General features: G+C 40.1%; 2 protein-coding genes across 5 annotated transcripts; one reads left to right on the top strand and one right to left on the bottom strand.

Moving 5' to 3' along the window:
- Positions 1–1215: 1215 nt before the first annotated feature.
- Positions 1216–8103, bottom strand: CUNH1orf35 (chromosome unknown C1orf35 homolog). 3 transcript variants are annotated; one of them, XM_045573065.1, is made up of 3 exons: positions 7760–8103; positions 7473–7572; positions 1216–2532 (listed from the first exon to the last, which is right to left on the bottom strand). In XM_045573065.1, exon 3 carries the CDS (start codon positions 2241–2243, stop codon positions 1539–1541), a length of 705 nt encoding a protein of 234 aa, XP_045429021.1. In that variant the 5' UTR covers positions 2244–2532; positions 7473–7572; positions 7760–8103; the 3' UTR covers positions 1216–1538. The 3 variants fall into 3 exon arrangements, with proteins under 3 accessions (XP_045429021.1, XP_045429020.1, XP_036270498.1); XM_045573064.1 differs by having other exon boundaries at positions 7473–7577; XM_036414605.2 differs by lacking the exons at positions 7473–7572; positions 7760–8103 and adding an exon at positions 6501–6607.
- A 144-nt stretch (positions 8104–8247) lies between these two features.
- On the top strand, positions 8248–22951 carry CD164 (CD164 molecule). 2 transcript variants are annotated; one of them, XM_045573066.1, is made up of 6 exons: positions 8248–8564; positions 11727–11819; positions 13181–13252; positions 14888–14923; positions 17226–17273; positions 20439–22951. In XM_045573066.1, exons 1-6 carry the CDS (start codon positions 8372–8374, stop codon positions 20603–20605), a joined length of 609 nt encoding a protein of 202 aa, XP_045429022.1. In that variant the 5' UTR covers positions 8248–8371; the 3' UTR covers positions 20606–22951. The 2 variants fall into 2 exon arrangements, with proteins under 2 accessions (XP_045429022.1, XP_036270499.1); XM_036414606.2 differs by having other exon boundaries at positions 8250–8564; positions 13178–13252.
- Positions 22952–23662: the final 711 nt, after the last annotated feature.

A 23662-nucleotide genomic window follows, 5' to 3' on the forward strand; every position in this document is an offset into this window, starting at 1 on the left:
CTCCACTCCTGCCGTGCTTAAAGCCATGATGCTTTTCTTGCCTTTAGATTTGTTTTCAAACATGAAGTCTCTTTGGCCCTGGCTGGTTTGGCTCAGTGAAAAGAGCGTCAGCCTGCGGACTGAAGGGTCTTGGGTTCAATTCCAGTCCAGGGCACAGGCTGGATCCCCAATGTGGGATGTGTAGGAAAGAGGCAGCCAATCAATGATCCTCTCATTATCCTCGCATCATTGATGTTTCTCTCTTTCCCTTTCTGAAATCAATTAAAATATATATATATATAAAAAACACAAAAACATGAAATCTCTTTGAGTCAATCTTATAGAGTCAGGCCTAATTGACTTGGCACTTGCCAAAGGTAGGCATATACTAAAAATAAAAAAACAAAAAATAAATAAAAAAGATAGACACAGGAAGTTATAAAAATAGTAGTCTTGTGTGCCGATCATGCAGTTTCCCCGATGTGCATATCTTATACAACTGTAGTACAGTACCAAAATAGGCAACTGACATTGGTATATGTACTGTCAATTTTATCATGTGTAGATTCATATGACTGACACCACAATCAAGACACAGCCCTTTTCCAGTGCCACAGAGACCTCCCTGGGGCTACCCCTTTATAGTTACCCTATTGCCCACCACCATCCCAAACTCCTGAAAATGGCTCAGCCCGGCTGGTGTGACCAAGTGGTTAGCATTGACCAATGAACTACAAGGTAAGGGTTCAATTCCTGGTCAAGGTGCATGCCCATGCCCAGGTTGCAGGCTTGATCCGGTGAAGGGCATGCAGGAGGCAGCCAATCAATGGTTCTCACATCATTGCTGTTTCTCATTTCTTCCTCTGAAATGAAAAATATTAACACACACACACACACACACACACACACACACACACAAAACCAGCTCTGCAACATAAAAAGTTTTAGACTAACATCTGAAATAAGGAAAAAGTATACTATCTGTCACATTCTCAACTGACCTAGCAGCAGTCCAGTTTAAGGACATGTGTTTTAGAGACAGATAGCCTGGGTTTGAGTCCTAGCTTTGTCATTCCCTAGCTGCAAATGCTTAGGCAAGAACTCCACTGTACCTCTATTTCCTCATCTCAAAACAGTAGTATCGACCACATAAAGTGAGGATTCAAGGAATCAATCGTATACAGGACCTATAATAGGAACTGTTATACTGTAAGTGCTCGATAAATTACCAGTGTATAACCTTCAGAAACTTGTATTTTTTATTTTCAGCTTAAAATAAGATTACTTAAGTACAAAGGGTGAGTCAACACAAGGAAAAACAGAAGTAGCAGTACTTGGAGCTTGAGGCAGGTGGACCTCCTGGACAGGTGTGTCTTCTCTGGTGGGCCTGGGACCATCTGGGGGTAAGGCCTCACCTGGACACCTTGTCTGCTGACAGGGGTCTAATAGGGCCCCCACTAGCCTGTCCTACGGTTGCCTGGGCTTGGCAGGGCACATGCTCAAAGGCTTCACTGAGGACGGGGCCTGCCTGGGATGGGCAGGGTCCTGGAGGCTGGACCTCAGTCACTGTCATGCCTTCTCCTCTTCTTGGGAGAGGAGTTGGAATTGTGCTTGCGATGGTGGGCCCTGGTCGGAGCCGAGGACAGTGAGGTTCTGTGCTCCTTCTCTCTCTTCTTCTCTTTCTTGTGCTTCTTCTTTTTCTTCTTCTCTTTCTTGCTCTTCTTGTGACCCTGGGTACCTTGCTCCACCTTCTCCTCTTGCCTGGGCTTCTTCCTGGCGGGGGAGGCCCCGGGCCGGCTGCTGTCCACGCCGTGGTGCGTGAACACCGGCAGCCCCAGCTTGGCCGCCTCCTTGTCTTCTCGGGACAAGGCCACTCGGCCTGCGGAACCGCTGGAGCTCCCCAGGCCCAGGAGCCGGTCCACCCCCTTCTCCTCCGGGTCACCACCTTCACGCTTGCAGATCTCCACAAAGTCCTCCTTGCTCAGGCCAGTGGGCTGCTTCCGCACGTTCTTGTAGCCCAGCGCCGCCATGAGCGCCTCCTGCTCCGCCTGCCTCACGGCCGCCAGCTCCTGCTCGCGGCTCATCCCCGCGCCCTCCGCCCGGCCCTTGGCGTACCAGGTGAGGTCGCGGCCCTTCTGCCAGCGGCCCACTGGGGCCATCAGCGAGTTGCCCAGGTAGTTCTCCCTCTGCTTGTCGGTCTTCACATCCTCCCAGCTGAACTGGTCCTGTCCCCCGCGCACGCCACCTCGGCTGGAGCCGAACATGGTGCTGGCTGCCCCTTGGCCTCTGGTCGGGAACTTATATTTTTAAAAGGCTCCTCAATGACTCTGATTAACAGCCAGATTTGGGAATCACTGAGGAGGAGCTGTCTCCCCTTCTTCTAGTCCGAGTTTCGTTCCGCCACGCTGCAAATTCAGGCTGTTTGAGTGTAGCCTCCAGATCCTCTCTCTGGGCCTGTGGATGGGTTCCTGTGGTCACACTGGGGACTTGGCAAAGGGACTCCCACCAGCCAGTGAGGCACTGGATGAATGAAACGGATGCTTTGCAGAGATCCTGGTTAAAACAAAAGCATCCATCATGTAATAACAAACAATAATCCTTACTGGCAATGAACCCATATAGTAAGACATTAAGTATTTTGTGTGAAAGAACTGGACTTCTGCTGGACGTAAGAAACTGATTGAGCTCCCTTTATATTTCAGTGTAGCTGCAATGTAAATGCTGCAAACTTTCTCTAGGATGGCACATTCAGAGCCCCTCTGTTGCTGCTACCCACTTTCAGGCTGTCTAGAAGCTTTACTGATCTGTATAGGCAGTGGTCCTTATTATCCCCACTTAAAGGTACACACAGAAAAAAACTTCTGGATCAGAATATAACATGTATTAGAATGATCTGAATGTTTAAACATGTTTGGAGAAACTGACTGTTACAAAGGACTCAAAGCTTACCCCGATTAACTGCAAATATAAGACTTTGGTTTAACCAAATTGAAAGACTGATTAAGCAGAAATTATTCTAGAATTTTTCCAAGCCTATGTACAAATAGGGGCAAAGGCATTTTAATGAATATTTAAAATGTTAGTTATATGACCTTGCCCTAATGGCTGATGTGGCAGAGTCAAGTACACAGATTGTAACTTACACTAAGCCGTTTAATAAGGGGAGTGTGGTATCTGGACATTTTTCTTTTTTGGGAGATCTAAGACAGACATTTAATATTCTATCTAAATAATTTTTTGCCCCAACTACAACAGTGCCAGTATTTGTTAATGAATGAGTAGTGTGGTAACCTCAGAACCCCATACTGTTTATATGTATTTTAAATAAGGAGGGTTTTAGTCCCAGCTATCTAGCAATGGGTGGTCAAATCACTTTACCTTTCACTTTCCTCATTTGTAAAAGGAACAGAGAAGTAAGAAGTGTTGGCTTCCTTCTGGCTCTAACACTTTAGTGATTCTGTGTATGTTTATAAAATCAATAACTACTGTTATTTGCTTTGGGGCTTCCATTTCATTAGTAAAATGAAGGAACTTCTATCTCACAATGTCTGTGGGTTGAGATAATATGTGAAGATATTTCTCATGATGCTTGACACAACAGATACTGAATAAAAAGTAGTTTCTTTTCTAGAATATCAACCCACAAAAACCAATCTAGCTGCCACTGACAGAGAAACACCAAGTCCCTGTTAATGTTCAGTATTAGTCATTCTCATTAACACCATGTTAATTTTCAACTGACTGAGTTAATCTATCCTCAAAATTAAAATTGCTCTCTATTATACCCGGTGATAATCTCTCCTGTATGGAAACTCATTTTTTCAAGTAGTACTATATTGATTATACTATTCACTCCCCTTCCCCAAATGGAATCACAACTTAAAACTGGCAAATTTATTCTGTCTACGTCTCAAATAAGTTTTATATAACACATAAAATATTTGTTGTAAACTCAACAGTAACATGTACAACATAAATTACAAAGTTTGGTATTTGATAGGGGGCTTTGAAAATGTAAATCGTAGGTTCTTTTTCTTAGGTGTGTACCGGAAATGCTTGAGCCTCTCAAAACACAGATTCCTGGGTCTTATCCCAGTTTCTGATTCAGTGGATCAAAACTGGGCAGAAAAATGTGCATTTTTAACAGGTTCCAGGTGCTGCTGATGCTACTGGTCTGGAGACCAGACGTTAAGAACCACTGGGATATATTGAAGACATAGATGTATGAGAGACTGGCATGCTGGTATGTGGAAGAAAGATAAAAGTCAAGCACTTAAGTGTGACAAGAGAAAAGAAAGAATGAGGGAAGATGATGAGATAAGAAACTCTGGTTTTTATTAAAGCAGCAGGGAGTTATGAAAACATGGATCACTTAGAAGCGACAGAGACTGGAGGCCCGGACAGAGACTGCTGCTCCTGGCTGGGTAGGAGGCGAGCCCTCCAGAGCTGGAGAGGCAGCGTGGCAGTCTGGGGCTCAGAGAAGGGACTGGGACATGGGCTCCAAGGACAGTGCTCTTTATCAGCCAATACAGAATGACTTGAATATTTTAATAACCAGAATGTCCACCTGGGTGTGTTCTGGGTGAAAGTCCATGAGACAGGATTGGGAGGAGCACACTGGCTGCCTGGGCACAGGGGAAGCAGTAACTAAATGCAGGTTACCAGGAAGCTCCTGGGGTGTAGCTCAGCTTGACCTTAGAAGTGAGTTAGAAGTGAGTTAGAAAGAGGGCTTTCTTCTGTTTCCTACAGGACTAAGAGAGAGCATGGAACAAGCTCCAGCAGACCCCGGGCTTGAAATGGAATAGAAATAAAAATAAATGCAATTTGAGGGCCAGCCTAGAGAGAGCCTAGGCTGGGCTCCGTGACTTCTGCTCATCCAGGAGTCTTGTGCTGCTCATACCCTGACTTTACTTTTCCAAAACAAACAAAAAACCAAAGACTCAAAAACTTTACACATGTCTTGCCTGATGTAATACTATAGACTAGGGGTGTCGAACTCAATCAGAGAAGGGGCCAAAATCTAAAATCCAGCCTAAATCGCGGGCCGAATGGTTTACTGAACAGTCATAAACTGTCATTGTGATGGAAACGCAGCGGAGTGCAGTGATGACAGCGCGGTGCGGGCCACATTGCAAGGCCTGGCGGGACGGATTTGGCCCGCGGGCCTTGTGTTTGACACATGTGCTATAGACTATTCAATATTAAGAAATGTAGCAATTTAGGAGGTAGAATTATACTACTACTAGTTCTCCACAGTGATAGTGTAAGGCAGCCTTAAACTTTCACAGGTGTGTACACATGTATTGTACATATGGATCTCGTTAACATGCAGATTTTGACTCAGGAGGACTGAGGTGAGGCTGAGATTTTTGCATTTCTAAGAAATTTGTAGGTGGTATAAATGATATTTGTGAACCACACTTTGAGAAGCAGAGTAGAGAGCAATAGCTTTCAGCCTAAGCTGTGGATTAGAAACACCTAGGAGCTCTTAAATACCCAGGCAATAATCCAAGCTAATTAAATCAGTACCCAGACATCAGTACTTTTCAAAACTCCCCACATAGTTCTTATGTTCAGCCAAGGTTGACAACAACTGCTCTAAAATGTAATCCTCCCCTCTGAAACCCTGGAACAGTTATCAAAGTGCACAAAGTGAAGTGACTCCTAATGAGAGCTCCATAATATATTTTCAATCTTAATCATGGTGTTAATATTCATAATATGAATACACAGTTTTAGCTCACTACTAATCTTTATTATCCTTCTCTAGTTTGGTTAAAACATTTAAATAGTACACAAAGTTTAGTGCATGTTGTTAAAACTGTATAGACGCCAGCCCTTGCTCTGGAATTGTGAACATGACTTTGGACGTCTTCCTTGATCTAGCTCAACAGGTGCCATGTGAAAATAAAATAAAATGATGTGTTTCTAGTCTTAAAACAAGAAAGTAAAATGTCCCCAAAAATCTGAGGACTAGAGTGGAACACCTAAATGATAAATTGTAAAACAATGGCCTCCACAGGGCATAAACAAAATAACCCACTGGGGTATGAGAAGAAAACAGAACTTTTATTATATTTTTAACCTATTAAAAAAAAGTTGACTAGTGCTTTCATTTGGTGTGAGTATCAGTCAAAAGCTAAATAAATACTATGTGAGAGGTATCCGGAGAGAAGAGAAGAGCAGACTTTTCACTGAAGGCTGATGATGGGACCTCATTTATTTTACTTGGCTGCACTCTCATAGGTTGGATCAGTCAAAAATTGTCAGTTTCTTATTAATATCTGAGCAAATCTCCAACTAGTATAGTCTTTACAGTGTATGTCCATAGTCATCAGGCTACAGAAGGACTCCAATGATTAAAACCTAGGGAGTCATAAAAGCTTTCAAATCTAGGCCAGAAAAGATAAAGTGCGCACAAGAGGAAAATGGTAAGTTGTAAATTAAATGACACCAGCCTTAAGGGTAGAAGGGACATGGGAAATTAATCAATTAGCCAGATCCCACAATAGACTGCTCACATTCTTGAATGTATGTTGAAACTTTGAATCCACTTCCAGTTGGCATCTTGCTTACACATGAACTTTCAAATACTTCTTCCTTATGGACCATTTACCTGTCCTGGTATTTTCTCACTTCACCTTTTCCTGCCCCCCTCTTATCTATAGCCAATGTAAATTCTTTAAAAAATAACTTTTATTGCCCCAGCCGGTTTGGCTCAGTGGATAGAACGTTGGCCTGGGGACTGAAAGGTCCCAGGTTTGATTCTGGTCAAGGGCATATACCTTGGTTGTGGGCACATCCCCAATAGGCTGTGTGCGGAAGGCAGCTGATCGATACTTCTCTCTCATCGATGTTTCTAACTCTCTATCCCTCTCCCTTCCTCTCTGTAAAAAAAAAAAAAAAAAAAAAAAAAAAAAAAAAAATCAATAAAAATATATTTAAAAAACCAAAACAACTTTTATCTTTCTGCTCCAAACTCATTCTATAAAAGAGCTCCCATCAATCCCAAGACAGTGGACATATCTTCCCCATCAAGCTCTGCTGCTAATGGTTCCAACTGCACGTCCCAGGACAACAAATCCTTTCAGGACAACTTTTGGCCTAGAAGGTTTTGTTTAACGGTGCTATGCAGTCCTCTTTTTCTTTTTTTTTTGGTGCTTTCAAAACAAAACTGACCTCACAAAAGTAACCATTGCTTGTGTGTTATTTTATTAGAGTAGATGTGCATAACTAAGATTACATGGTAAAAACAAAAAGCTGAAAACGGACGACATTAAATACTTAGCTTTTACAATCCTTTTTTTTTTTTTTTTTTTTTTTTTTTTAATCCTTGGTATAAGCATGGCTGCACTGGATGTTTCTGTGAGACTGGGCATCAGATGGCGCTCACCATTACTAAAAAGCCCTAGCAGTGACAGGTATTTCGAAATCAAACCCCGACGCAAAAACAGCGTTTTGGTCAGGTGGCTTTTACGAATCTGTTTACTCACCGTTCAAGTGGGGGGTGGGAACGCATCGGATGGATTCCCCACTCAGATCGTCTTCGACTTTTGGACAATGTCGATGGCCATCGACTGGCTGCTGCTACCGCTGGACTGGAATAGCAAGAAATTTGAGAAAATCAGGTTGGGGAGCGTGAACGGGAGACGGTGGGCGGCTCTGGCTGGAAGGCTGGAGACCGTGCTTTGGTGTTTCAACGGCGCACCCTATGCGGGCGCCGGAGCAGAAACCCCATCACCGCTCGGCCTCCATTTCCCCTGGGAGCCCCATGACTTACGAGAAGGTCGGTTTCCTATGTAAAAAGCACGGGTCCTACTAAGTATAAATTTGCAAGACCCTGGGAACGCGGAAGCACAGCACAGACTTAATTCTTGCAAAGGCTCTCAGCGCTCAGCAACGAACCCACTTCCGCCCCGGCGGGACTCGGGTCGCGAGGCGGGGCCCTGACGTCACGTGAGGCCGCGGGATTACGGCCTCGCCGCCGGTCGCTCCGGAGGACGCCGTGCGCCACGTCATGTAGATTGTTCCATCCACATTAGGGGGAGATTTTCTTACTGCAGTAACAGAAAAAGCCCATTTGCGCCCTGTTTGGCAATTTTAGGGCACATAGAATAGTTTCCTCCGACTTCCCAGTGTTTTCGGTATACTAATAGTATAGTCTCTTTGAGGGACAGCCTCCCTCGGTTTCTTCACGATGTCTCTTCCCCCTCTCTGAGGATTCCACTTGGTATCGCCCGTCCCCGCCCCCGCCCCCTGGTGCCTCCCGCACGTGACCCCCGCGCGCTCCCGCGGGGGAGCGGAGTCTGAGAGCCGGCGCCGCGCGAGACACAGGGTCCCGGGGAGCGTCTTGCGCCGCAGCTGTCGCCGCCACCCCAGCGCGGAGGTCGCGATGTCGGGACTCTCCCGCCTGCTCTGGGCTGCCGCCTGCCTGGCCGCGCTCTGTGTGCTGAACGCGGATGAGAACACGACTTACAGCATCATCCTGACCCTGAACACGACTTCGGCGCCCCCCAACCACACGGCCACGACGCCGCCGCCGCCGCCGCCGCCGACCGTCGCGCCGCTCCCCACTCACGTACCAGGTGGGTGACGGTCTCCTCGGCTTCCGACGCTCGCTCGCCCTCCCGCGCGGCCCCGCTGCTCTCCTGCCGGCGGTGCGCGCGGGGCCGGGGCGATCGGGGCGGTCCGCGCTCCTGCAACATGGCGGTCCGTCCGCGGCCGGGGGACCGGCGGCCGGGCTGGGGGGGACGCGCCCGTTGGGAAGGGGCGGTCGGGCCCTAACTCCGTTTCTGACCGGTGTCTCATCCGCGGTGTTTTACACAAAACGCCTCCAAGCCTGGCGTAAGCTCCGGACAGGGGACGTGGCTTCCTTCCGTGGCGGCGGCTGTGGGGTGGATTCCGGGGCGCTGAGACCGAGCTCCCTTCCCCGGGGCGAGCCGTGGGTCCAGGTCCTCTCTCCGCCCCGCGGCTTCTCCGGAAGTGGGCGACCGACCGAGGGAAAGGGAAACTGAAGACGTGAACTTTCTCCGGCGTCTCAGACTTAAGATCTTCTTGCGGATAGGTTTGGGGTTTATCTTAAGGTTTGAGTATTTTATGCGAAGTATGACACCCCATCCTGTGGTGTGGGAACGTCGGAAAGGACCCAGTCGTGTGCCCGGTACTTGGCGTATGTCGCTCAGGCTGACCTAGAAGATCGGTCAGGAAACCGAGAATAGAGAGGAACTTTGCCGGGACGACCGTGTGTTTAGGAAATTGTGAAGTTGGGATCGGAACCAGGTCCGCCGATTTTCTAGAACCCAGTGAACAAGAACACACCTTTTGTTAAGCTCTGCAGTCCACGGGCTGAGGCGTACACAGGATCTGAAAGAAGGAATTGGCAATGTTGACAATAGATAGAAAAAAAGAGAAGGGAAGATGAAATTTGAGATAAGGTGGAGAAACTCTGGGTATATAAAACCTGCAATCTAGTGTGATTGGTTTGGGGGTAAGATAACTAACTCACTGGCATTTTGACCCAAGAACTGCTGTTTTTTTAAATGCCTTTTAAAAGCTGATTTTTAGAGATAGGAAGAGAGAGAGAAACATCCATGAGAAATAATATCACGTCCATCGGCTGCCCGCCTCTTGCTGTTGTGCCCCCTTTTGGGGAGCAAGCCTGCAACCCGGGCGTGACTGGGAGCTGAACTGGGTGACCTACTGCTCCTTTGGTCGTCGCTCAACCTTTGAGCCACACCAGCCGGGCTGGTTTTTATCTTTTTTTTTTTTTTTTTTCCAGGTTGATCATATTTTACAATGACTTTCCTAGTTTTTGTATTTCATAAAAGCTTAACAAAATATATAATGAACTTAATATAGTTTGTTAGAGTCAGAAAGATGTAACATTTAAAAATGTTTAGATCCGGTTGGCGTGGCTCAAATGGTTGAGCTTCCTTCCTCCCTGTGCACAGAAAGGTCACCAGTTCGATTCCCAGCCAGGGCACATGTCCTGGTTGGGGCCCAAACCCCAGTAGAGGGCACACTGAAGGCAACAGATAGATGTTTCCCTCACCCTTCCTTTCTCTCTTAACTCAATAAAAACATTAAGAATTCTTTTTCAATGACAGTAAATTACAGTACAAGTTCTAACCCCACTATTTTTAAGGGGATAGGGCAAAATATGCTTTTGTCTCCTGATTATTTGGCAGTGTTCTCTCAGAATTGTAGTTTTGTTGTGTTTTTTGATTTTTAAAGAGAAGCTTACGAATATGAAGTTAATTGCCTTTGTGTGATTTCAATGAGTGCAAAGGAGATCATTTGTTTCTCCTGTAAGTACTAGTTGGATAGGCTGCAGTCATGAAAGGTAGCAAGTTTAGTTCTTTGTAAATAACAATCACTGTGCTACCCAAACATCATCCAGCACAAAAGATTTTAAACAAGTAGCATTTTTCACCTGTAAAGAAACCTCTAAAAAAATTCTGCTTTGAGACCCGTGTGTGTGTGTGTGTGTGTGTGTGTGTGTGTGTGTGTGTGTCCCCACACACACACACATAATCTATGTGTCCCAGCCTCTGGTAGTACTGATGGTGAAATGCAACACTTTCTGTGCTGTACGGGGTTGCTTTTTGAGGTGCAGAGAGAGCAAAGGAGAATGCTGTTTTGGAGGCATCTAGCTTCTAGGAAATGGATGGAGTCCAATTCTGTTGTCCATTTGTTTGTTCAGACATTGAATTGTAATTAGTCTTCTTTGAAGTCTGGTTTCTGGGCCATTTGGCTTAAATTATTGAAAAAAAAAACTTGCTAACTTTCTATATTACATATATATATGAATGCAGCTCCCTCCAAATATGCTGTCTCTTATCCTCCAGTTACGGAGGATCATAGAAAGAGCGGATCATTTATGAATTACAAATCTCTGAGGTTTTTCAGAATGGGTGTCATCAAATCTTGGGTTCAACTTGTAATACATCTTTATTACTGTTAAAAATTTTAATGTCTCCTGTTTTGGGGCAGTAATTTCCCTGTCTGAATTGTTGGCCTTATAATAGTCTTTTTTCCAATATTTTTATATTTTAAGGATGCTTTAAAATGCATCAAAAAATCCTGGGTGTCTGAAAGTGTTGCCATGTAAAGGAATGTTTAAATAGGTACCATGAAGTACTACTGAGTGTTCCCACTAACTTGTGTTTCCCCCCCCTTTTTATTGAGTAAACTCTGGCTTCATAGGTCATTTAAAATCATTGGAATGTCTTAGTAAACCCAGTTTATAAAGTTTTTTGCTTGTCATTAAAAACAGTCACATGAGATCTGCCCTCTGAACCAATTTTTAAGGGCACTGTACAGTATTGACTATAAGCACAGTGGTATACAGAATATTTGTAGAATTTTTTATCTTGCATGGAACTTTATATTCAACCCCCCTCCCTCCCCCCTTCTGGCCAACCACCATTCTACTTTCTGCTTCTGAATTTGACTATTTTAGATACTTTGTGTAAGTGGAATCATGCAGTATCAGTCCCTCTGTAACTTGCTAATTTTACTTACCCATAATGTCTTCAGGGATCACCGATGTTGTAGTGTATAACAGGATTTACCCTTTTTAATGTTTGAATACCATCCTAGTTTGTTAACCTTTTATCTGTTTACCATTCCTCTGAGTTAGTAAGTGTGGTACTGTATATAGTGCTTACTGTTTTAAAAAAGATAAGTAATACAAATTCAAAATCAGTTGCCAATTAATTGATTTCATGCATTCTTCCTCACCACAGAAATCTGTGATAACCACAACAGCTGTGCTTCCTGTATTAATGCTAGCAGTGATATTGCTAACACTACCTGTTTTTGGATGGAATGTAAAGAAGGTAAGAAACTTTTGGATTGTTTTATTTGTGAGAACACAAAACTTTTGTTGTAACATTTTAAAATATACTACAGAATATTCTTGAACATTCAGAAGTTACATAGACTGTTTACCATAGTGTACACTATTTTTTTGCAAATTAAATACTTTCCTTTACAGTGCCAATTGCTTAACACTTTCCTCTAAAATCTCTTCTTGTCTCCCACCACCTCTTTTCCCACTTAATTCCTTAGACTTGGTAATTAAGGCTCAAGTTTTAAAGGAAGAGAGATTATAGACTTTTGTGTAGGATACAATGAAATTAGCTGTGAAATTTTCTCCTGAAAACTTCCCTAGAAAAAAGTTTGAGAAATTTATTGTCATTGTGTTCTGCTAGGTAAATTGTAGAGAGACCTTACAAACTTAAGATAAAGGAGAAGAATGAGGAGGGAAGAATTGATTCTTTCCTGTGCTTTTGTTAAGTTTTAAAGTTAGCTGTAATTTGAGGGATAAAGAATTAGATGGAGATACTTTGAAATGCCAGTTAGGTTTTTGTTAGAACCATGGGATTACAACATAAATTATTGTTTTCTTAATGTATGGTGCTTGCATTTTTTTCTTACCAATCTAGCAATTTTTTTATATATATAAAGAAAAAGTCAAAGCTACCTGTTAAGCTTCTTTAGTCTTCACTGAAAAATTTAACATTATATCACTAACAAAGTTTAAGAGACTTAAAATTAGGGCATTACTCAATCAGAGGTTAAGTTTACTCTTGTTTAAGAGTCACTTTTTTTAAGTCATAAAATGGAATTTAAAAGTGTATCCCTACCCCGAATGTATGGCAGAGTTGGCAGGTTTTGGAGATTGAATGTCTTTTTGTAGGATATGTTGTGGAAAGCACTCCTTACTCTTGCTGTAAGTCTCCTATCCAGGAATTGGTTTTAGAAAGTGTAGAAGACTAACCAGAGGTCTGGAACAGAGGACTTCCTGCTGCCTTTGGGGTACCTCCCCTGTTTACTAAGCCTTTATTGGCTCCTGACCACTTCTCCCTACTGACTCACCCCTCTTGTGGGTTCTAGCAGCCTTCCTTGTACACTAGTTATTGACAACACAATCCCAAGATCTAAGTTTATCTGTTCAGTATGTTCATGTGGATTTTGGGAGGATAATATTTGGGGAGGGCCTGTATTATATTGCTAAAACAGTGGGAAAAAGAGCAACAGTATTTTGTTGGTCTGTGGATGGACTTGAGTTCGAGTTTGATTTGGGGAAGCTATTCTGAAGCTGAATAACAAACTTAGAGATGATAAAAGTGAGTGATTGGTGCTGTTTACCTTGTTTATGTGGGTTGTTTTTTTCTTTTTTTTCTCTCTTCTATAGGTAAAAGCTACTGCTCACATAATTCAACAGTTACTGGTTGCGAGGTGGTGAATAGTACAAATTTCTGTTCTGGTAAGTATTCACATTGGCTGCTAGAGTGAGGAAGATCATTACTTCAGGAAGCCTATTTCAGTATTTGGTTTGAAGCATTTCCATAGTTCTAATCTTATTAGAAATTTCACTATGAATAGCATTTGTATTAATTGCTAAAAGGACAATGTTTGAACGTTGGTTTAGTGATTTGGGTATACTATGGAATGCTGTATGTACAGATGCCTCCTTCATTATTATTATTTTCACTCTTCCAGAAACTCACTGCAATTTAGACCCTCTATTTGGGTTTTACAGGCCTGGGCAGTCTTGTTCTGGCACTACATATATATATATATTATTGATTTCAGAGAGGAAGGGAGAGAGATAGAGAGATAGAAACATCAATGATGAGAGAGAATCATTGATCAGCTGCCTTCTGCACACCCCCTACTGGGGATTGAGCCTGCAACCCAAGCATGTGCCCTTGGTCAGAATCGAATCCGGGACTCCTCAGTCCGCAGGCCGATGCTCTTATCCACCGAGCCAAACCAGCTAGGGCTCTGGCACTTTCTTGATTATGGAACTGGTGAATGTCATAATGTCCAGTATAGTTTATGCTGTGTCCAGTATAGTTTAAGTGAATCTTCTCTAGATTCATTCACTTTTTGTACTTTAATTTGAGGAACTTGATTACTCTTTAACCTTTACTCTTTGCTCAGGAAATAGTTAAAATTCCTGTTGGAACAGTGGGTTTTTCTAGTAAGACTATAAATTAATAGGAAAGTCAAATTTCTAATTTGGTGCATAGGTAATAATTAAATTAAGTAAGATATTTCTGAAGTGTCTCAATAACCTTGAAAGACTACCTTTACTTAATTTTGGTAGGAGCTTTTCCATCTCCCCATCTCAACTTGAACTTTGTAACTAATAATTTGATTAGTATGAGAACCGTTACACCCAATGTAGAGTGTAGTAACATGGTTTCGATAGTAAATGAACAAAAGTTAATAGTTATTTAAATGTGTTAGGAGAAAAACTAATAACTATATCAGATACGATTTATACTGCTTTGAAACAAGATTAAATAAAACATTTTAAGAGACATTAAAAACAACAACAAGAAGTAATTCTGCTTATTTGAATATTTATCAATTTACAGTGGTTTGAGAAATAGGTTTATTTTGCTTCCGTGTAAAGGAAGTCTGGTTCAAGTGCAGCCAGAGGGTTACAGGAGCAGCTCTTACAACCAATAGGGACCCAGACTCTTAGGCTTTTGTTGTCATTCCTCAAAATGGCTTTGACCTTACTCTACAAGGTGAGTTCTCATGTTTCGGCCATATAATTGGTTATTCTGCCAGCAGGAAGAGGAAGGGAAAGAGAAGCCCATATCTGCTTTACATATGCTTCTTAGAAGTTACACATGGCTACCTAGCTGTAGGAGAGATTGAGAAATGTCTGCTGTGGGGAGGGAAGTGTCACTAAAAATTGCTGCTCCTTTTTTAAAGAAGGGGGGAGTGTTGTTCTGTGTGAGAGCAACTGTCAGTCTTCCTTCACAGGAGGTACTAAAATATAAAAATAGTAAAGTGGTACTCGAATTACTGCAGGTTAGGAAATAATGTTGTAGGTTGTGATATTTTAGAAAGTTTTGACTTAATATGTTTGTTTTTTAAATAGTGCCCACCATCTCTCCGTTGCCAACCAATTCTACAGGTAATACAAGAAAATTGACATTTTTCTCTTTCCTTCTTTTAGGATTTTTAAGCTCTCTTGATAACATTTTAGTAAAAACCTAAAATTTGTTAGTATAACTTAAAAAATTAGTAGACATATTTAGTCTTGATCACAGTAATTATATTAATGTGTACTATTTGTGACAGTAACACATAGCTTTGGTGTTTCACATTCATTGAATCTGAATTAAAGGTTGATGAAAATAGATGTTGAGAGAAAACTGATTTCCAGAAGTTGGAATGTGAACAGAAGGAGAGAGGAGGAAATTATTCCCCCCAAATCATTGTGGGTCCACTTTTATTTTTTATTTTTTTATTTTTTAAAATAGTTTATTGATTTTTCACAGAGAGGAAGAAAGAGGGTTAGAAAGCCAGAAACATCGATTAGAGAGAAACATTCAACTAGCTGCCTCCTGCACCCCCCCCCCCACTGGGGATGTGCCTGCAACCAATGCACATGCCCTTGACTGGAATTGAACCTGGGACCCCTCAGTCCGCAGACCAATGCTCTATCTACTAAGCCAAACTGATTTCGGCATGTGGGTCCACTTTTAATTTCTTCCCCATGAGTCCTGATGTGTGCTTACAGAAAATGTACTCATTGAGTGGCAAATAAATGATTGAGGAAAAAAAACTTTTATACCATCTTTTTCAATGGCTACTGCTGAAGAGAGCAAGTTAGAAATTAAGGGACTGTTGATGCAAAGAAAATCTAATTTATGTAGAAAAGTGTTCAGTCGGGTTATTGATAATAGTCTTCTGCCAGTACAAACAGTATAATTATAAATATGTTTATAAATAACATCTTACAATAAAGTGACTAAATTATGCCAGAAGTATAATGGAAAATATTCATAATATATTCAGTGAAAAACAAACTGTATTAAGTATAACTTATTTATTTATTACACACATGCCTAGAAAAATGGCTGGTAGGAAAATACCATGCTTCTCAGAGTGATGGGATTGCTTAAATTTCTTTTACTGTATTTTCTATCACCAGTAACAACTTATAATTTATGAATTATGTTTGTTTGTTTTTAATGAAAGGAACATACACTAGAACAATGGAGATATATTCACTAAGTAATGCCTAATTTTGAAATTTTTGTTAATGTAATACTTTGGTCAAAAGCAAAAGTGTGTAAATGTTTAGACAAAATTAGTAATAGTGTTTTAAGATTAAAAAAGAATTTGCTAATATGTTTAAATTGTAAAGTACATTTTTTTACAGTTACACAGAATGTATAAGCAACAAAAACTTTGAAAGTATTATGTCTTCAAATAATCATGCCTTCTAATCTGGGAATTCTGTATAGGAATCAGTCTTATTAAAGATGAGATCAAATATTTCACTGTAAGATTTTCATAGCATGGAGAAGTGAAAGGTGACCAAACTGTCCAACCAAGAGCAGGGGGTGGGTAAAATGTGGACGGTGCTGAGAGAAAAAGAATACACATGTGTATGAAAATATCATCAGCGTTAACATATTTGTTAGTATCCATCAGTATCAACACTAACAGAAGTCTTTTAATATTGTGCTTTAGTTCCTAAAATGTTACATTCAATCTAATTTTTCCCATGAATGTACATTTCTTTAGAGATATCATCAGATAATTATTTGAACTCATGTAGTTTGTAGACTAGAGCTTTCCTTGGGCTCTTCTAATCTAAATTGGGGGAGCTATGGCCTCAGGGCACCTGCTCTTATAAATAAAGTTTTATTGAAGTACAACCATGCCCATTCATTCATTGTCTTTGGCTGCTTTTGCACCACACAGTGCGTAAAGCCTAAAATATTTACTTTCGGCCCCTTTAAGAAAAGTTTGCCATTCCCCTCCTGAAATGAAGCAGATAAGCAAACCTTGATCCCCACATAAGAAATACTGAGTTGCACTTGTTTTTTTTACCTTGATTTGTGAAGTTAGTTTTTGTCTTAGAAACAATATTATTTATAAAGAACTGCTAGTTCATTCACCTAAACACTAATTTTTGCCCTCTGTGTGTTTTCTTGCAAACTTGATCCAGTTGTATACATAAATTTTATATATACATGTTAACAGTGGATATAATTTTATGAGATCTCAATGTGTTAAAATACATTTAAAAGCTAGTATTCTGGATGTGTAGATGTTTGTGAACCATTAGCTGAAATTTGGCCTACATTCTCTAAAAAATTGAAAGCATGTTGAAGTTGGTGGCATAACTTTAAAAAGGTAGATGCTAGATAACTAGGAAGTTTAGAAATATAAGTTTCTAATATATTTTGTTTACATTCCAGCTAAAACCACAACTATGCCTTCCGTTTCTACTACAACTGCTACGCCAGGTAATTAAGGTTTTTTAAACTAACAGTGAAATGGGATGTATGTATACTTATTGCCTTTTACTCTTTCTGCTGTCGTTTTCTAGTTTTATTCATGAATGGTATGAACTGAAACTCATTTCTTATAGAGGACAACATAGTAGGCTGTTAAATCAATGATAGATTTGCTGAGAATCCTAGTTTTTTAATGTGTAATCACAGTTGGCATGACATGCTAGAATTAATATTTTTCCAAAACCCATTTAGTACAACTTAATAGATTATTTTTTTGGCTTCATTCTTTTTTTTTTTTTTTTTTTTTTTTTTTTTTTTTTTTTTAATACACACACACACATATATATATTACACACACACACACACACACACACACACACACACACACACACCCGTATTTTTCGGACCATAAGACGCACCAGTTTTTAGAGAAGGAAATGAAGAAAAAAAGATTCTGAAACAAATAGTGTCCTAAAATATTTTATGTGCATTAAAACCCAACATCACAGTCATAAACACATGTAATCAACCCTGTAAAGCACATGTGTCAAACACAAGGCCCGCGGGCCAAATCCGTCCCGCCAGGCCTTGCAATGTGGCCCACACCGCGCTGTCATCACTGCACTCCGCTGCGTTTCCATCACAATGACAGTTTATGACTGTTCAGTAAACCATTCGGCTCGCGATTTAGGCTGGATTTTAGATTTTGGCCCCTTCTCTGATTGAGTTCGACACCCCTACTGTAAAGTAAACAGCAGCATTTAGAACCATTTTAGAGCCGGGCAAGCACACAGAGACCACACAGAGCCGGGCAAGTAAAAAAACTTTTTTTTTTAAAGTATATGTGTAGGCTATATTTGGACCATAAGACGCAGGGACTTTTCCCCCCCACTTCTGGGGGGGAAAAAGTGCGTCTTATGGTCCGAAAAATACGGGGTGTGTGTGTGTGTGTGTGTGTGTGTGTGTATTAATTTTTTACAGAGAGGAAGGGAGAGAGATAAGAGAGTTAGAAACATCGATGAGAGAGAGTCATTGGTTAGCTGCCTCTTGCACACCCCCTACTGGGGATGTGCTCGCAACCTAGGTACATGCCCTTGACCAGAATCGAACCCGGGACCTTTCAGTCCGCAGGCTGACGCTCTATCCACTAAGCCAAACCGGTTTCGGCTTGGCTTCTTTCTTTCTCTTCCTTCCTTCCTTCCTTCCTTCCTTCCTTCCTTCCTTCGCTTCCTTCGCTTCCTTCGCTTCCTTCGCTTCCTTCCCTTCCTTCCCTTCCTTTCGCTTCCTTTCGCTTCCTTTCGCTTCCTTTCGCTTCATTCTTATGCTACCTTTATTTCAGTTTCAATGAAGCTATTCTGTCTTCACAAGAAGAAATACAGAACAGTTGTAATTAATTTTCAAGCTGGCTAACTTATTATATACAGCCACCAGAATCAATATTTATTTCATATTTAAGAAAAAAGTAGAATTTATTTTAAATATGAAATTGCTTTCTATTCAGTGAGTGGTGCTCCATTTGAAAAATTTTACTCCTTGAAAAGGAATTAAAATTTTGTGCCTTTTTTTCCTCATGACTTGTTAATAATTTTCTCATTGTAAAATATGCAAAATAAGATTTCAGATACTTTAATATAATAAGATACATTTGCTTATCTATATATATAAAAGCCTAAGTGATCGTTAGACCAGTAGCTACGATGTGCACGGACCCAAGGGACAGACACTCAACGCACAGGCATGGGAACATGAAACAAACTGATGCATCTCCATGGGGAGGGGGCAGGGAGGAAGGCAGGAAGAGATTAACCAAAGATCTTATATGCATACTAGAGGCCTGGTGCATGGATTTGTGCATTGGTGGGGTCCCTGGCCTAGGGATTGGGCCAAATCCGTACACCAGGCTCCAACATCCCCCGAGGGGTCCCAGATTGTGAGATGGTGCAGGCCAGGCCGAGGGAGCCCACCAGTGCAAAGATTCGTGCACCAGGCTTCTAGTAGAATAATAAATTGCAGATACTTAAGATTATTTCTGTAATTTGAAAAATTATAACCAAAATTTTAAATTTACCTTATATATTTAGTAAAATTAAGTTATTTGAGGCTCAGCTGGCATGGCTCTGAGACTGAGCTTCGACCTATCAACTAGAAAGTCACAGTTTGATTCCTGGTCAGGGCACATGCCCAGCTTGCAAGCTTGATCCCCAGTGGTGGGGCATGCAAGAGGCAGCTGATCAGTGATTCTCACTCTCATTATTGATGTTTCTGTCTCTCCTACTCCCTTCCTTGCTGAAATCAATAAAAATATATATTTTAAAAAAGTTATGTGAATTTTTAAAACATTAATATTTATAACAATTAGGTATACTAGTCTAAAGAAATTGCAAATTTTTTGAAAATACATATTTTTATTGATTTCAGGGGGGGGGGGGAGAGAGAGAGAGAGAGAGAGAGAGAGAGAGAGAGAGGGAGGGAGAAAGAAAGAAATATCAATGGAGAGAATAATTGATCAACTGCCTCCTGTATGTACTCTACTGGGAACCAAGCCAGCAACCCAGGCATGTGTGCCCGGATCAGGAATCAAATTCGTGACGAGCTGGTTCATAGGTTGACACTCAAACAAAACCACATAGGCCAGGCAAACAATTCCGAATTTTAAAAGTGCATCACATGTTTCAGGACATAATTTATATATCAGAAGAATCTTTTTCTGTCATTTTCATATTTGAAGTTGTATAGATGCACTAACCACTTGATAATCACCAGATGGAACGAAGGAGGAATGATAAATGTTTTCCTCAATTAGATATAAGTTCTAGATGTAAAGTCTTGTCTCAAGCTGAAACCGGTTTGGCTCAGTGGATAGAGCGTCGGCCTATGGACTGAAAGGTCCCAGGTTCGATTCCCGTCAAGGGCATGTACCTTGGTTGTGGGCACATCCCCAGTGAGGGGTGTGCAGGAGTCAGCTGATCCATGTTTCTCTTTCATCGATGTTTCTAACTCTATCCCTCAGCCTTCCTCTCTGTAAAAAATCAATAAAACATTTTTTTAAAAAATGACTTAAGAGAAAATACATTATAGAATTTAACACATTGTAAAAGAGAAATTCGGGTAGGTCTTGAAATTATGAAGAGGCTTATGAGTCTTAATCGTTATTTCTTCTATCTTATTTAACAGGTTCAACTAACACAACTTTAAGTCCAACTTCACAACCTACGCGAAAGTCTACCTTTGATGCAGCCAGTTTCATTGGAGGAATTGTCCTTGTCTTAGGTGTACAGGCTGTAATTTTCTTTCTCTATAAATTCTGCAAATCAAAAGAACGAAACTACCACACTCTGTAAACAGACCCATTAGATTAACAAGGACTGGCGTGTAACTCAATGAAACCAAAATATTACCTTTCAAGATGTCCTACATGGAAGACGCTATTCCAGGATCTTTAAATTTTCAAAGGATGCATATAGGATATTTTGGAGCATCGTGCTTGAAGAAAAATCAGTTAAATCATTTTGCTCAACAGGAATATTTAAAATATTCTGCATGAATCCTTGTGGCTGTCTTCTTTTATTTTAAATGGCTGCTGCTGTGGGATTATGTTCTCTTTTCTTGACATGCCAAATGTAACTCTGTAAGTGATGGAAAACATTGTCCTGCGCAGACAACCTCATGAATCTTGGCAGTGAAATTTAGTCATTTTTAAGCCTGAAAGCTGCATTGTCTTATCCTAACTCAGGATGTAGTTTAGTGACCAGAATTGAGAAGAATGTGCCAAATGAGCATCAATCAGGTGGCGTTTTGGCTATCATTTTAAAAATGGAATAACTTTGAAGTTTAATATCCATATTGAAAACTATCAGCGTAAAATTTTGTGCTTGATCAGTTATTTTTTCTACATTAGAAATAAGATTGCCACATAGGGATTTACATTCCAGATTTAAACAAATGAATAGAAAGGATACAACCATTAAGTGTATAGCAGGTTATTGTTAATAGTAGTAAAGCACCTTATATTATTGAGAAAATGAAGAACAGTGCCTTAAAAGACAGACTGAAAGGTAGACTGTAACTTAAAATGTTTGTGATTTATTCCCATTCAGGAAGGTAAAAGGTCGATCTGAGGATGTAACTGTTGATGGGAGCAGTAGTAAACTGTGTTTAGATACCATACTGCTAATATTTGAAAACTTAGCCTACTTTAGTTTAGACCTGAGTAAATTAAGCTGAAGAATGTTATACAAAGTTGAAAGTCTTATAGTGAACCTCCAATGTATTTCTTTGTGGCTGTTAAAAATATAGAGCCTAAAATTGATATATTTTTCTTTGTACTTAAAAAAAGTATTCTAACACTGTTGTATCACAAAAGGATTTTCACCAAGCCATCTTGAAACATAATTTCTTTCATGAGGCAAGAAGGAAATAATCAGTTATTTTAGAATCATTTACTAACTCTTTAAATGAGACAATCATTTTAAGTTGTTTTTTTGTTTGTTTTCATTTTATTTTAAGTTTTGAGATGGCAAATGTGACCATTGTAATTTAAGAAACTCAAGGATTTTTGGTTGATCAGGTTACTGTAGATTTTTAATGATTGCCTTCGATAAACAGATTGAGCTTTCTTTTTTCCTTCCTCTTCTCCATACTTCTCAGTTTCGATTCCTATAGTATAGTAAGCATGCACACTTTTCTTTCTTTTGTTTTCTTAGCACTAGGTTTTTGTTTGCTTGTTTTAGAGGGATAAGTCTTCCTCCTGCCTTTGACACATTGGATTAGTTCAGAGGCTTAAATTAGGTTAAAATGAGATTTTGCTTTTTTAGGTCATTAAAGTTTTAGTTTCTTTAGCCTATAGTGGCTGAGTTTAGCCCTTGGTTTTCAATATTTTATGGTAGGAAATGACAAGTTGCTTAGGTCCATTTCATAAGCCAAAATTCCTTACATTTAAATAGTTAGGTTAAAGATTCTTAATGAAGATTTACTTTAATTTCTTAGTTACTGGTACAGCTAAAGTTTGTTTTACTTGCACATTTGTACGTACACCTAATGTTTTCAAGTGCCTTAATTGTTTAAAATCTCTGGCTTCAAAGGTTTTTGGGAAAAGGTAGGTTTACCTCACAATTTTGTTTTCATTAGTAATATTCTAGGTACCTCACAAAAATTGTATTATGGTGCCATGGCTTAGTTTTTAGTGAGTACTGTAAGATACAAAATTTATTTGAAAGTATGCAGAATTTCCATTCTTCCAAAGTGGCAAAAATTGGCTACAGATATTTACCTAGATATGAATACCTTGGCACACATTAATGTCAACACAACAGCAGTTTTTGTGAAATTGGCTTTTGAATACTACTCTCTCAACAAAATCATATCACTTGAAACTAGATTTTGCAAGAAGAGCTCTTACAACCAAATTCACAGCCTTTTCCCCTCCTTTCTTTAGCAATTTAGTTTCTGTAGTCATTAATAATTTTTGGGTTTTTTAATCCAGAAGGTATATAGAAACCTTTTCAGATTTTTCATCTGATTATTTTATGCAGGTGTAGTTCTATCAAAATACCTTATTTTATCTTAAAATATTTGTGTACAGGCAGACACTGCTGTATTTAGAAATTTCTATTTTAGTTCATGAAAAACTACAAAACCAATCTATCATGTACCAAACTGATTGAAAATAAATCTACATGTTTATTGAATTGATTTGTCCTTTTTAATGAACTGAAGTGTGTGTTTGTTTTTTGATTTTGACAGTTAATGCTGGTGAATTTACATTATAACTTGGGTTGAAGATGGGTGTCTACTCAATTTCTGTTGCTCCCCAAGACCAGCAAGTAGTAACTAAATTACTCTTTCACTGGAGAACAGAGCCTTAGAAATGATAGTTGGAGGGATGACTTTATATGCCTGTTGAGTGATGTGCAAAGATCTTCCACAAATCAATAGAAATCATCCACTTAATCTCCACCAAGAAACTGACATTTGTTATAAAACTGACATTTATTATAAAACTAAAAGCTTGAACTGCCTTTTAGTTTAGATTGCATGTAGAGTAAAATTGGGCTTCTGTAGAGAGTACTTTGTATAAATATCTAGTATCAAGCCACATGATTAGTATGTGAAGTTTGGTACTTTTGGTCCATGTTCTGGCCAAGGTTATAGTCTATATATATTACATCCCAGAATTTAGACTAAGAAGAGAGAAGACTCCCCTGTATATCATAAAGCCCAGAAGATTGGATTTAATAATTTTGCTATAGAAAAATGAACTTTTGGTAAGAATGGGGCTTAAAATTGTTTGTTTGTTTGTTGTTTTTTTTGGATGATAAAATGTCCTGTGTACTTGGCACCCATGTAATTACCATTTCTTGTGTTCTCCATTACTTGCACTGGTATTTACTTCCTTCCTA

This window comes from Pipistrellus kuhlii, unplaced genomic scaffold (assembly GCF_014108245.1).
Source record: "Pipistrellus kuhlii isolate mPipKuh1 unplaced genomic scaffold, mPipKuh1.p scaffold_m20_p_5, whole genome shotgun sequence".
NCBI lineage: Eukaryota > Metazoa > Chordata > Mammalia > Chiroptera > Vespertilionidae > Pipistrellus > Pipistrellus kuhlii.